We start from the raw sequence: 15,633 nt of genomic DNA on the forward strand, positions 1-15,633 counted from the left end.
TGTGGTAATTGTGTATTAAAAATACAGCATAAGCACAGGATGGTCCATGAGTACATACGACTGCCATCAATGAAGGTAGAAGTTGTAGGCAAAGAAACTTCTTGTACTTTGGGTGAAGCAATGGCAACAGGCGGCTGGTTCACTCTGACTGCTGTGAGGAAGACAGGGGAGGAGAAAAAAAAAAAAGTAGTCAAAGTCCAGGGAAAACTAATCTGTTAATTCTAAAGATCAATAGTCCCCAGTGATTTAAACAAAAAAAGAGAGTAGTGAAAGTCCAGGGAAAACTAATCTGTTAACTCTAAAGATCAATAGTCCCCAGTGATTTAAATCTGGGATTGACAGCTTTGCAGCATCTGCTGTCCTTTCTGGACAAAGGAGAGAAAAGGTCACAGAAGAGCAGTGCACTGCCACAGCTGTCTCCCACCACAGCCACTTTAACTGATGTAATTTAGATCAGATCTATGCACTGCAGCTTGCAGCTAGAGCTGATCTGGCACCTAATTGCTGTTTCTAGCTGTACTGGAGAAGGGGACCATAAAAGGTGGCATGATTTTACCTCAGGCCTTGCCTGAATAGGGCACAAGACCAGAGAGCACTTAAACACAGTGAGCAAGATCCATAACTCTACTTCCTTAAAATACTGCCACAGCTGTCTCCCACCACAGCCACTTTAACTGATGTAATTTAGATCAGATCTATGCACTGCAGCTTGCAGCTAGAGCTGATCTGGCACCTAATTGCTGTTTCTAGCTGTACTGGAGAAGGGGACCATAAAAGGTGGCATGATTTTACCTCAGGCCTTGCCTGAATAGGGCACAAGACCAGAGAGCACTTAAACACAGTGAGCAAGATCCATAACTCTACTTCCTTAAAATGGACATCAAGATATGAAACATCTCTGCATGACCAGGTGTCCTTGACAGACAGTAACTGACAGACTATTAGATAAGCATTTTGTAAAGCTACTTGTGTTGAAGAAAATAATTTCATTACTTCAAGCCAACTCATTTACCTGGTTTGACCGTGACATTTACAAAACCTTCACCAAAGGCATTTTCACCAGAAACCATCACTTTGAAGGCGTAAAGTCCCACTGATAACTGAAAACAAACACAGAACAAAGCGGGTTACATGTCAAATTACGCAAAAGCAGAACGTAGTTATCTGCCAATCGTATTGTAAACAGAGAAAAATCTGGATATCTGAAACCTAGAGCTCCTTTTATAAACACATACACAAAAGGCCACTAGTCACTGTCCAGAAGTGGGGAATGCAAAACAAACACTGAGGAATTTTTACACTATCTTAGAATTAGAGTGCTCTAAGAAGGCTTATAATCTGGCAAAGATTTGGTGACACATGCAAGTGAAGAGACTCTGGCAGTCATTGGAACTTCTTGAATCAAGATGCCCTTCCCCACGGGTTAGATTCCTGCGAAAGGATCACACAAACACAATGAGCCTGAGCTTACAGCTCACTTACATGAGAGAGCTTCAAGGTCTGGCTGTGCCTGCGCTCCATCTCGCCGCCGTAGTCAGCAGGGTGACTGATTAAGCTCCACTCATAGGTGTAGGCTGTTTCTAAGGAAAATAACACAGCATAAGAGTAATCAGTTTTGCCTCCATGATAAGCCCAGGAAACAAAGAAATCCAGTTCACCATCCGTCAGATAAAACGCTGCAGTAGGAAATGATGACTGCTGCTGTTTAAGCCTGCAAAATGAAGCAGCACGAATATGTTAAAACTTCCACAATTACCACATCCTTGGTAAAGCAGCAAGGATGTGGCAATGGACTTCACAAATTCACAAATAATTGAATTCTTCACAAAAATCAGCTTCACGTGAAGTGAACGCATTTTACACAGCTACCTATGAAATATGTATTCTTTGCTGCCGCAGTCCATAAGCTGGTAGCTTTAAGGTCAATGTTGCATTTAGAACCTACTCCCCCCACCCCGATTTACAGCAAGATGCTACAACCTGGGCCACATCATATTTTGGTGGAAACTACAGGCTTTCTACTGAACCATCGGCTAATGTGTTCAGGTTCTGAAAGCAAAAGCCACTTAGAAAAAATACAAATCTCTAAAATCCACAGGAGGAAATCTTCTCTGCAGTTAGAGCCACAAAAATGTAGTAGTAGGAGATGAGAAAGATTATTTTATCCTGAGGTGCAGGATGTCCACATAAGTCAGGACTTGTCTGCCATTACAGGATGGTGGTGTGTGCATCTCCTTGTACGCCAAGGCCATTCAACTCACCTGTAGGTGGTGGTGGGACAACAAAGGCATTCAGTTCAACCTCATTTTTGGGTAGCATCACTTGTATGTTATCACCAGCAGACACAATAAGTTCTTTTACTGTATCTAAGACAGAATAAGTACATTAAGTTTTAACAGATGGGATGGATATAAATTTAGCATCTTCAAGTACTATTTGTAATGGATTAAGAAAAATTCGACAAACATTCTACAGTGAATAGGCAAGGCTAAGTTAAAAAAAAAAAATTCCTCAGTAAGCAATCAAATAATAATCTATTACAATCACGTCTATGGCTTCTTTGCCTTTTACCAACCCAAGAGTTTTGTTTTTCCCCAAATGTGAAGTGTCATTTCCCCTACTTCTGCTTCAGAGAAGAGCATTCTGATTATTTGGGTGACATTGCTCTGCATAGAGAATAATGCTTTTTTCTCAGTAATTGGATGGAAGTTCAGGAATTAAAAAAAATACACAATTAGAGAAGAAAAAAGAATAACCTGTGCCAGAAAAAAACCTCATTAAATAAAGTAACATAATCTATACTAGAACTCTAATATAATGTTTTCTTTCCCCAAGGGGCACTACTTCTATGCTTGAGGCATACCTCACAAGTGCCGCACAACGTCCAGCTCAGTGTCCCTTTTAAAAATTCCACTTGTATAGCAAGACAAAGGTGTTATTTCATAGCTGAGCCACACATTCAATCTATTTAACATGCAGGAAACACCCTCCCAGTTCTCATCTGTGAAAACTCCTTCCTCTTCCAAAAATGCTGAAGTCCACAAATCCAGTCCCCGACAGACACATATTAAAGCACAGCTTCAGGAAATGTTCTCACAGACCTGGTATTTCAAAGGTTTTAAATGTCCTTCTTTTAACATTGGAAACCCACAGAACAAAGATTCTCCCAAAGTCACCAACGCCTAAACATCTAACGTTGTCTAAACATCCAACTTACAAGCTTTGAATAGATAGATGAGCAAGAGGCTACTCAGCAGTGGCAGCTGCCAGGTCTAAAAAATGGATGAAGAGGCCACGTTAACAGCAGTGACTTGCTGTCACTGCTAGTGCACCCAAGGCTCCATAACTACTCGTGGGAGTTGCCCTAGACACCAGTGGAGTAGAGGTTTGTACTTTGGCCTCCACATGAGATAAGAATAAAATAGGAACTTCCAAGACTTCCAAGACAGTAGGGCTGAGAACACACAAATTTGAGGCAATCCTTGCACAAAGCAGTACTTACAGTGAGATTCATCACAACTTTCCCTTCAGCCGCTTCTTCCAAGCTCGTTTTTGAGTCCTCTTCAACCTCCTCCTGTGGAGGAGGAGGAGGAGCTGCCTAGTCAACACTCAATGGTAATGATGATCCATTGCCTTGGAGAGGGATCTCTTGTAGCTCATCTCTTCCTGTTACCTCCTACTGCTATCCTGGCTGGCACGTTGCAGTTGGGCAGAGGGTACCAAGAATGTCCCAAATCAGACTTACTCCACCAGGAAGCAAAGGGCTTAGCTCTTTACTCTTTATAGAGCTCTTTAGCTCTATACTCAGTACACCAGGAGGGCAGAAGAACACACATCTGTAGTTCTCTGCTTCTTGTGGCCCTTCTAACCCTTTGTCAGGGCACACAGGGAGGTGGGAAACTCAGCAGGAGAAAGGAGATACTTTAACATACACACAGAATTTAACACAACTACAGAGGACATAGTGGTTAAACACATCCTTTCCAAAATAAAAACTTCTGCTCTGCAGCTGAAGTCTAATAAGCTTCCTCAGAGCTCTGAAACTAGAGCAAAACCTTTTTTCCCCAGGATGAGAAAGCCATGTTCTCCCCTACTAAGGGCTAGGCTTCTCCCCTACTGAAGGGCTAAGCTTCCTCAAGTCCCACCTATGTTGCTGCATGATATCTGACAACTACATGTAGCAGGAACCCTACTGAATTTCTGAGGGGGGGGGCAATGTCCTGAAGAGTCACGCAAAAATAAAAGTATGTCTAGAAGACTATTTTGAAACTCCAGAAAGCCTCCGATATTTCTCACCAAGTATAGAAATTAATCCATTTAAAAAGGCTCTTTATCTCTGCTTTTTACTTTGCCGTATTTGCTTTCATTATAGTGTCCCATCAAGGATAGAATTGGTCAGAGCTTTGCTTCAGAAGTAACTGGCTAAGGGGTCTGGAGTTTGCAGTGCTACTGTAGGTTTATAGGCTGGAAGTGGAATGATGTTATCTTTGGATAAAGAGCAAGCTCATAACTAACAACAGGTTGGAAGCTTGACAGTAGTAAAGCCATCCCTGCCCACTGGGATGTGCAACCTGCAGGTGCCCCTCAGATCTCCAGCTATGTTGACACATTACCTGCTTTAGCAGCAGTAGCAGGAGGTGTGAACTGCTGCACGGGCTCAGGTGGCACAGTGGCAAGTAGCATGGTCCCACCTTCAGTGACATTCTCTGGGGCCACTGTGGGAGTCTGGGTTTTCTCTGACACACCCGTGGAGAAATCCAGTTGGTCTGAAGAAGGGGAAGGTGCAGTAGCCTGAAAAATTAATTACAGGGAAAGAGTTGTCTTAAGTGAGCCATTTTTCACATTTCCAGACTTAGAGGTATGCTGTTTTTTTCAATATCATGTAGGGTAGGACAACTGATTTATGTTACTAGGACGTTTTATTCATACACAGAATATCTAACAAAGAAGGGCTGTTTCTGTTATCTTATTAGGCTTTTTAAGAAATACTAATCATTTTCCAAGTCTCAGATGCAGAACAGTGTAGGCTATCATCAAAATGAGGTGACCTGAAATACAATTGAGGCTATCAGTTCTCAAATTAATATAGAACAGTAGGACAGGTCTAAATATAGTCATAAACCTTTAAAAGCCAATGATAGGAAGTCTGTATGGTGAGTATAATTGTCTTCATGCTGTACGTACACAAACAGAACAGAATCCTTGACTCTTGCCACATCTGCTCAGACCAGCACTTGCTCATGCCTTCTTATTTCCTCACCACTAATAAAATGCCCTAAATCTCTCTACTTCAATCACTGAGCAGTTGTGTTCTTCTCACTCACCCACCTTGTTCGTAAATCAGAATTGCAGCAAGGGACACGACAAGTTTTGCCAAAATAACTCAGCACTGTGTTAGCCTTGCCCATCACCTTTCAGTGACACGTTAGTCTTAATGGATCAATGGCTTTTCCTTATGTTCTCAAGACTTATTTCTGATCTAACATCTAGAGAAAAGCACTTTGCCAATTATGGCTATTGTGTGTGGCCTATGAAGACATAACATATTGATGGCTATAATTTGTATATAATCTGTTATCTGAAGAACAGGATTATGAAGGTTGGCAAAATGCACACTCATATCACAGAATGGCTGAGGTGGGAAGGGACCTCTGGACACAGCCTAGTCCAACTCCCCTCCTCAAAGCAGGGTCAGCTACAGTAAGCTGCTCAGGACCATGTCCAGGCAGGTTTTGAATATCTCCAAGGACAGAGAATCTACAACCTCTCTGGACAACTTGTTCCAGTGTTTGACCATCCTCACAGGAAAAAAGAAAAAGATGTTTTTTATTGTTTTAATAGAATTCCTTGTATTTCAATTTGTGTCCATTGCCTCTCATCCTGTCACCGGATGGCACTGAAAAGAGCCTGGCTCCATCTTCTTCACTCCTGCCACAGTTATTTATACACATTGGTAAGACCCCTTTGAACCCAATCTATTCAAGGCTGAACAGTCCCAGCTCTGAACTTCTCTTCATATTTCAGGTGCTCCACTTCCACTCTGCGGTCTGTTGCCTCCCTAGGAAATCAGAGCAGCTCTGCCTTGAATGTGGGCAGGAGGAAAAGCTCCCTGTGCAGCAGGGAACATGGAAGCAATGCCAGGGACTGTTGCTTCCCAGCCTGCGAGGAAACAGAGCATGAAAGTCATCTGCAACTCCATCTCTGCCTTCAACAAGGACAGAGAGAAGAGAGCCCTGTGCAGCCAGGACAGTGACAGCAGTGTTGGGGGCTGAGGCTCCCTACCCTGTGAAGATGCTGAGGACCACACCAAGAGCTACACCTCAAGATAGGTCTATGGACTATGCAAGCACCTTTACGGCCACAACTCCAGCTCTGCTCAATACGCAGATAGTAAAAAGATCTGAGCAGCTGGGACACCAACAGCAGGATCAGGAACTGCAGCTCCCCTAAGGTAGTGCCTTCAGCAGGAATCTCACCCTTGACAACATCATCACGCACAGGGAGAGCCACCTTTGACAGGCCTTTCTTCCAGATAGCTCTCCTTTATGTACTCACTCCATCCCACATCTTCCAAAGAGATCTTCTTTACTACACTTGAGCAAACCAAAGTGTTTCTTTGCCTTCCAAGTTTAAGGGAAATCTACTTTTCTGAGCTTCCTATGGCTTTACTCCTCTCCTGGCCTTGTGCCGGTCTATCAGGTGAGACACAGCCATCCTGGGTTTGTAGGACAGATAGGGAAAAAGTGACCCCAAATGTACCTTTCCCAGGACCTTCTCTTCTGCAATGGTACCAAACACCTCTTCAGTCAGCAAGGCTAGGCAAGCCTCTGCAGTCAAAACAGCTGCTCTGTGACACTGTCACATCTGAAGCAGTGCCACAGTCGAAAAGACAGCTTAAACTAAGAACATTAGCAGGCAGTAGATAATTGAGGCAGAGGCAATATCAGAAATTGAGTTTTCAGTCAGAAATTATTACTAAGGGATATGCTGCAGCAGACGTAAAGAGCAAGATTAACCTAAATTCCAGCTCAGGAATTGAAAGGAAAAGGAAAGAAAAGGAAGAGTCTTTCTGGGAGTGAGCAGGGTAGGCAGTTCTGTTGGTATGGGCTCTGGGGGTTTTTTGCTTGCTTTTACCCACCAGTACAGCCATTACTGCTTATTACAAAATAACTACACCAGCTGTGAGGGCCAACACCTGCCACTTCTTGGGGTTTGACTCAAGTGCAAATATAACTACACCAGCTGTAAGGGCCCACATCCTCCACTTCTTGGGGTTTGACTCAAGTGCAAATCTCTCAAGAATTCCAACAAAAAACAAGTACATTCCCATCATTCAAAAAGGAAAAAAAAAAAAGTCATGCAGTTCCCTGGGGAAGCTCAAAGTTACAGTGCAGACAACAGCACCATGCCATGGGGGATCCTTCTTCACTTCTGGTCCCTGACTGACCCCACAGATTGGGTGCTTTCTTTTCTCCCCATGAATGGGAAGGATAAGCCCAATCATCGTCTTCCTCAAGTACTCCTAAAGACAACTTATCAGGACCCTAGTGAGTCAAGGGCTGCTAGTGCTGTGTTTGATACGACTGCTTCCCCACCAGTCTTTCCTCCACGTCCCCTGTACATATGATTACTACATAACTGCATTACCATTTGCTCTCTCTCATTATCTGGAAAACATTATGAAGAGCAGCTCTGTCAGCACTGAAACTTCGCTCTTTTCACTGGTCTGCTTCTCCCTCCTTCTCTGCTTTCAGTTATCTGTCTAATCATTTCTAGCAAGTATGACCTCTACTAATTGGGGAGTCGCAAAAGAGCAAACCATCATGCTGTATGACACAAAGTGCAGACTTCAAGACAGAAATAAACATTTTTGACAGCTAATTCTAAATATCAAAACAGCTTTCAGGGGTCTTATACATTCCCTAGGGATCAAGTCAATGCATTTTTAACCAAACAGGACCGTTCAGCATTCGCAGGCTTCGAAACTGAAACAAGGCCAAAATAAGGTAGGAACACCTCTGATATTCAACCTCATTCTAACTCCTAAATATCAATTTTGAAGGCATTCCAATCAGACATTAAAAGGCTCTTCATCACATAATATTCTGTCAGCCATCTTAGGCTTTCTTAGGTAGAGCTTTATGCATTTAGGCCTAACCTATTGAATAAATGTTTGAAACGATGCAACATCAACAGAGCAGCAGCTGGAGTTTGACTAAAACCTGAACAACCTCACCTTGCTTAACAGATCAGCAGTTACCTGGAGATGTAAAAAAGACAATTAAGACTTCACAGGTATCTCACTTCAAGGATGGGCAGCACTGCAGATTTCTGGTTTGGACAGCTTGACAGTATTTACTCTGTACAGATTTCTAAATGTATTCATGTCATTGAGCTGCTAGAGGGTGACAGGCCGTAAGATCACTCTGAACTCTTGATGCAAACCCAAAAAAGCCAGGTTACTCAGTTAATTGACAAACCCCATACGTTCTATCCCAAGTCACACAGTCACCCCCCACACCTGACAGCACTTATGGCAAGGATGCTCCTGAGTCACAGACTCCTGAGGCTTGTGTTTGGTTGGTCTCACAGTTTAAAATCTCTCTCCGGGTCCTTGGCTCACAGAACACAGCACCTGAGGACACTGCATGCTGCTGACTATTGTGAAGGAAAGGAATTGCATTTTTGCCAACCTGCTCTGTCTCGTTTGTCAAAACTGCTTTGTCTGGGGGCTGCAGAAGGGAGTGCGTCAGTATGGGTCTAGGACACAGGGCTATAGAATTGCTGGAGCAGAATTAAGCAGACATAGGAAAATACTGTATGATATGCAATAAACAGAGGGCATTTCAGCACAGTTATTAGCAAAAATAGTTTGAAGACCTTAACATTTTCATAACCTACACAAAAAGACCTGAGAGGTAGTGAGAAAACTATTTGGAGGCATCTCAGCATTTTTAATCCAGCATAAAAAAGTTAAGATTTCCTTAATAACAAAATTTGGTCTCCAAAGAAACATTTTTTTCAGAAGGAAACATGAATACGTGCCTGAACAATCCATATGAAATTTGATTAAAATGTCTGCTTGCTGGAGAAAGAGACACATAAGAAGGAATTCCCATCACCAGAACTTATCACAGGCAGCTTCTTTTTCACTAGAGTCACAAGTGCACTTCCCAAAGCAGAAAAACTTCAAGCCAAGCCAGAAGTTTGTGTCAGGCACAACTTGCTGGCCAAGCCAGAAGTTTGTGTCAGGCACAACTGGCAGGGCTTGGGTGGCAGGAGACTGGCTGCAGGGTCACCCCTGTGGTCCCAGATGGTTTGGCAATGGATGGAAACAAGCAACCATGTGCCAACACTGCAACCACTCAGATATAGTTAAGAAAGAGCAATAGTCACTGGGGACAGGGGACATAGAAGGGGATATGCACAACAGGAGACATGAAAAAGAACATGTGGAAGGGGACGTTATTGGGTACAGGGCTGGGGACATCCTCTTCCACTGGGGACAGGGGACATAGAAGGGGACAGAGGACATAGAAGGGGACAGGGGGAGGAGAATGGGATATGCACAACAGGAGACATGAGAAGGAACATGTGGAAGGGGACATTATTGGGTACAGGGCTGGGGACATCCTCTTGGAAGGAGACACTTCATGCCACCTCCCAGGGGACCGAGGCCCACAGAGAAGCCCACACCAGACCAGAGGAAACAAGTAAGAAGGAAGGAACAGTGGCAGAAAAGAGAAGGAAGCAACAAGTGGCATAAAGGAAACTGCTATCCACTGACCCCAGCCTCCTCTGCTGCCTGTCACCTCACCAAAAGGACTGAGCATAATGTGCAGTGAAAAGATGGGGAGTGGAGACGTGTCTGGACTGAAGATGAACTTGGGCAACACCAGGGAAAGGTATTTGCAGAAACTGTTCATCATCTTCATTTCTCTGCAAATGTCTAAATTCAAAGGATTCCCACTTGGGAAACAAAGGCTACACAGGCTTTTGCGGTTTCTCAAAACCTTCTGCTTCTCCAGATTCTTAACCTTTCTCTACATTAACAGCCTTTAGAGTCATTTCACAATACATTTCATGAACAGCTTTCAATACTATCCCATCAGCTCTCTACAGCTCTGTTAACAGAGCACTGCTACATCGCCTTCTAACTACAGTTATCATCTTATCAGCTCTGCAACATCACTACCTGCTGGGGCTAAAGACTGACCCAGTTTGGGAGTTTTGTCTCTTCTGCACTGAAAAAAGCAAGCTCGTTCCTCACCTTTTCCACAGGAGTTTCAATGGCTGCGCTAGCATTATGTTAGCATCACATAAAGACCAGACAGGAATGCCTCCTCTGTGTCCCAGTGAGAAATATGTCTCTCTCCACTCTACAATAAACTTCTCTCTACACAGACAGTGTCATGAAGAGAAAACAAAATCTTTCTATTCTAGCTGGGGTAGCAAAATCAAAGTAGAGATTTACAAAGCAGGCTTGGCCACATATATCATTACCACTGCAAGCTCAGTGAAAGCTCAACTTTCATAAAGCTGTATTCACACCATCCCTTAGAGATGGGGAACAAATTTGCTCAGCTCTGTTTGCCACACATTTTAGGTGAACTCAAAGTTGTAATGGCTTCTCTAAGGCACATAAGCAGCCCTGACCTGCAAGCTCTGACCCATACAAACTCTTAACTAGCTCACTGCCATCAGACCTCATCCCTAGCACCTCTGAGAGGCTGCAACACCCTCCCTGATCATGAGCTGTCTAGGGCAACAGCCCAAAGCACCCTTTCATCAATAGCTGACAGAACTTGTGAGAAGCTGTGAGAGGTCCTAGCCCGTACAGCCACCCATGTGCCTCATGGCACTCCCAGAAGCCCACCTGGAATCCCCGAAGTACTGAGAATATCTAGAAGATCTCAAAGCAGAGAGAAAACTGCCACACCTCTAGGCTGCAATGGTATCCAAGTTAGATTTTATCTTAGGACTTGCTGTTCTCCACACGTACTTTTGCCAGCTCTGTCATCCCCACCAAGAACCTCAGCTGTCACTGATTTCATACAACTTTCTTACTTATGTGCATTTTCCTTCCCTACTGTAATAGTAATAAATTGTCATTTCTAAAGCAAGAGATAAGTAGTTGCTGGTTACAAAATCTGGTGGAATTTAGAGCGATCCAGGTAACATTGCTTAATTTCCTCTTCCCTCCTGCAGAGGTGCATGTCAAACCCAGTACATGTTGACTTTACAGCCTATTTCAACTTTCTAACTGGTTCCACCAGTTCTTAGGGAACCTTTTAGTCTCAACTGATCGAGCTGGCTGGCATAAATAGAGAACAGGTGCATTTTAATGAAGTATCTAAATTAGTTTTTAAAAGTTAACTTATTTTTATCAAGACTCAAGAAAAGGATCCTGAGAACAAAGTTACCTTATCCATTTTATCCTGCTGTACACCATGGTCCAAAAATCCCCACTGTCCTTCCTTATGTACCTTGCCTCTCGTGTTTTAAAAGCATTATAAAAGGTATTTATTCTATGCATTAGCAACATGGAACCCATAAAACAGGCTTCATTTTCTTGATGGAGGAACTTATGTTTATTGGTTTTGGCCTTAGGACACTAGAAGTTGCTCAGCTAACTTCTTCTAATGAGTCACCAAGGGTCAAAAGGGAAGAATACCATAACACTGTTACACCAGGTCCAAGCCCACTCATCTGTACGCTTCAAAGGGAATCCCACAGTGTCCCAAAAGGAGCCAGTAGAAAAGAATCCTTTAGTGATTCATCTGCCTATTAAGACAATCCTCTCCCCTTCAGCCTTTTCTACACTGTAACAGGACTGTAAGTCATTTGAGTGTTAGGGTTACATTACAAAGCAATAACCTAATTTGATTTGGAAAACAGAAGAATTGCAAAGTGGCCTCAGACCATACTCTGCTTGCTTCCTGAAGGGCAAACATACCTCTTTTTGCAAAGCATCATCAGGTTGTGCGAGAAGTTGAACAGGGGCTTCACTTTCAAATGTCTTCCTGGGGAGTGGTGTCATCTCCGGGACAGACGACAGCGAGAGCCTCTCTACAGAGTGTTCAGTGACAGAGTTCACTTCAGAGCTGGTTTTATTCACAAGGCTTTCCACTTTCCCAGCCTCCCCTTTCTTTTCAGCAAAGTCTTCCTGGTTATCTCCATCGTCGCCCATGGAAGAGTTGAAGCCATTTTCACCTGCCACCATCAGGCCCCAGTCAGCGTAATCCGCGCTCTCCTTCTGCTCATGTTTGATGCCCAACTGAAAGGGGTCCTGCTCCAGCTCTTTATAATCATCAATATATTCAGGAATCTCCTCAAGGCCAGGATCTTTGCCAAGCAGAGACAGCTCCTTCAGGCTACTTACTTCCTCAGATGGCTGATTCTGGAGTCCCACGGAGTGGACCATGCTTGGGATCACTTGCCCAAATCCTAGCAGTGAGGCTGGCCTCTGAGAAGGTCTCAGCACAAAAGTGAGATAGGACTTTACAGTTTCAATTTTTTTAGGTTCGCAGTTCTCTTTGTGTTGGCAGTTCACGATGTAACAGCGTCGTTCAAACATCCAGGACAAGTCACAACCAGAGAGGTCACAACAGGCTGCGATGCAGTCGGACACTGACAGAGCATGAGGAACTCGCATAATTTTAGTGGTTTCTAAATTGGGAGATATTACTGCGTCTGAGTACGTGGCTCCTTCTCTGCACTGCTCACAACTGGAACCTGAAAAAACACCACCAACGTAAGGCATAATATAGTTTACTGTGACCAAAAATGGCTTATCACAGGAGACAAGGTAAAAACAGATGGCACCCTACTTAAATAAGCTCATTTCCTTTCATTAATATCACCACTACTTTTTTTTTTTTCAGCATATCCCTTTGGAGTAATATTTGTACTTGGGAGGACTTTTCAGTGTAGGATCTTGATATGTTTTACAAAATGCCTCTTACTTCCCTTTGCTACAAATACATAGAGATGGAAGGGAGTTGCCAATATTTAAAACAAGGAAAAAAAAATAAAAAAAATCATTGAGTACCTCCATTACCCTCTTAGCATAGTGAGCAAAGCATGTTTTAAAACAAAACCCACATAAGATGCTGTAACATGTCATTGTTTCACTTTAGGAAGGAAGACGCAAAAAAAAAAAAATAAAATCTACATAGGAGAAACATTTGCTGTCTCAGTTGAACTTCATGAAGAGTCCCTCACACCAATGTAACTCTTGGGCTTAATATAAAAGCTGGACCAAATTCTCAAATTTTTGCTGCTTTACCCACCAGTGCATGTGAAAACTCAAGAGCTTGCTCCGTTAGGGAGCATCTTCCCTTCCTTTGCAGTGAAGTTGCAATCTTTTAGTAGGACATCAGAATTCTTTTCATAGCACATCACAGACTGAGTGTGAAGTGTTCAAATCAAGCATGAATCAACATACTGTGTATCTCAATTTTTAACATCTTCTCTAGGCGTTTTTTTCCCGGCTATAACTACTCTTCAGAATTCCTCTCTCCAAAATGCAACCTGAAAAATCTGATCGTGCTTCAAAAAACAGTTGAGTTAAACCAGGATACTCTTCTTAATGTGGTTTTCAACTAGACTTGCTAACTCAACCAATGAAAGCAAGATGTCACCACTGTGGAGCTAACACAGTAATGGAAGACACAGTTGACTCTGCCTGCTCTGCACGTCATTAGCAGTAGAGTTCTGGCAGCAGAAACCTCATTATTCACAATAACATATGGCAGGAGAAAAAGAAACAGGCAGCTTGACTAATTGATTCCAGCTCAAATCTGTGGATCTAATGGGCAGGAAAACTGAAACCAATGAGTAGGAATAGGGCAGCAGTAAGGGTTAGGTCTGACCATGACCTACAGCCTCGGAGATGCAGAGGTTCTCCTACACATGCAGTGTGTCCAACCACCGCGCTACAGCTCCCACCACATCTTCTGGGCTGAACAGCAGTACCTTCCTTCACACTACATGATCGTAATACAGCTACTGAAATACCTGTGGGGCATCATACTGCCTGGGATGAATGCACAGCTTGCAAAGTAGGTTAAGTTCAAAGCAAAAAAACACAAAAGAAACAAAAAATCCAACATGCACCACACACTGAGGGATAGAGAGGACAATACTTTATGATGGTTTTGCAGAGCTGGCTATCTGGGGAGAGGAGAAACGTGAAGCAAAACTAAATTTTAAAAAAGATCAATGACTTGCAAATAGATGTAGCTGGGTATGAAGCTGACAAAAAGGATAAGCAGCTTCAAGTCCATTTTTCAAGCTCCAGCTACTCCTTCATACAGAACTGGGATGCTGTTTACTCCTCCACTTTACACTTTCAGTGAAAAATCTATCCAGGGGAACACAAAACAATCTATCCTGTTCTGACACAGCTCAAACATGAAGCATCTTTATCTGTACCCAGGATTTGTGCATTATTTTTTTCTTTCGCATTGCATATCAATATTTTCTTTATATTCCCTTTCATCTCCAAGAACATCAGATCCTGGTAGAGACTCCGAATTGTCATCACAAGTCTTTCCTTTAAATTGTCTGCACAACTTGGGACAGGTGAGCCAGAAGAGCTCTGGGTTAAAACGAAGTATAGGAGTCAGGCAGCTCATTTAACCATTCCATCCTTTTTCAACCATTATCAATTTAGTTAATCCTGTAAGTCAGCAGGGAGATGAAAAACAGCCCTGTGTGAACATCCAGTATTTGGTCAGTAACAACTCATTACAATTAATACTTTAGGAACAGCGCTATTAAGGTGTGTAAAAAACTCCTTTGAGGGTTGTTTTCATGTGTTCCCTTCTTGACCTCATCCCTGAAGGAGAAAGTGACCAACCTGTTAAAAGGCATCTGAAAGCTTCATTATTTATTTTGTTCAGAGAAGAATGAAAGAATGACCAACAATTCTTGTCCTGGAGACAGACCTGGACAACTGGAATATTCCAAAACCGTAACCTGAGGCCAGACTTCAAACCCTCACTCAGTCTGATGTCAAACAAATCTCCAAATCTCACCCTGTCACTTTCAGTTTGATACATGAGCTATCACGCTGCAGAGTCAACCTCCCACAAAATTGATGGTGTTTCATTAGCTGTAGAGAGAAACAAGTCCACCATATTCCTAAAACAATACATGACACTGAACCTAAATCTTTCAAGCAAGCATCCTAGCCATAGATCATAGCTACGCCCTTTTTCATATGTCAGGAGGCCTTGCTTTAATCCCAGTAAGGAACGGAAAAAAACAGTAAGCTTCAGAATTTCTGTATAATGGGAAAATTATTTCCCCAACAATTCTAATTTAAACCTAAGAGCGTAATCCAAATATCAAAGTAACCCACATTTCATCTCTTGCTTCAGCTAGAGTTACACCTGAATAAAATTCTAGCAGTAGGTGGGCAAGAATGGGTAAATTTAGCAGGCTATTTCAGCCTAATACTGTGTCCGTTTTGTCTTCACACGGAAAATATGCAAAATCTACTTAGTATGAACTTAATCTGATCTCTAATTTCATAGTCCTCTTCACCCTGTCCAATCTCCAGTCTGCAATGGGCTCAAGTAAGAGATAGCGAGGTCTCTTACTTACAGAAAATTTACTGAAAGAGCG

The 15,633-nt window shown here is 42.8% G+C and overlaps 1 protein-coding gene across 4 annotated transcripts in view; it reads right to left on the reverse strand.

Annotated features, from left to right (window-relative positions):
• Positions 1-15,633, reverse strand: part of KIAA0319 (KIAA0319 ortholog) — a 56,489-nt gene that overhangs the window by 19,946 nt on the left and 20,910 nt on the right. For 3 of the 4 annotated variants that reach the window (XM_014940743.1, XM_014940742.1, XM_014940744.1), the window contains exons 3-8: positions 11,957-12,735; positions 4,614-4,791; positions 2,262-2,366; positions 1,483-1,580; positions 1,013-1,100; positions 59-151 (exon numbers count right to left, since the gene is read on the reverse strand). In XM_014940743.1, coding sequence (XP_014796229.1) covers positions 59-151; positions 1,013-1,100; positions 1,483-1,580; positions 2,262-2,366; positions 4,614-4,791; positions 11,957-12,735 — 1,341 coding nt within the window. Of the gene's footprint in view, positions 1-58; positions 152-1,012; positions 1,101-1,482; positions 1,581-2,261; positions 2,367-3,502; positions 3,614-4,613; positions 4,792-11,956; positions 12,736-15,633 lie in introns of those variants that run through there. The other variant, XM_014940745.1, reaches the window with a different exon arrangement.

The sequence above is a fragment of the Calidris pugnax genome, unplaced genomic scaffold (assembly GCF_001431845.1).
Source record: "Calidris pugnax isolate Ruff unplaced genomic scaffold, ASM143184v1 scaffold8, whole genome shotgun sequence".
NCBI lineage: Eukaryota > Metazoa > Chordata > Aves > Charadriiformes > Scolopacidae > Calidris > Calidris pugnax.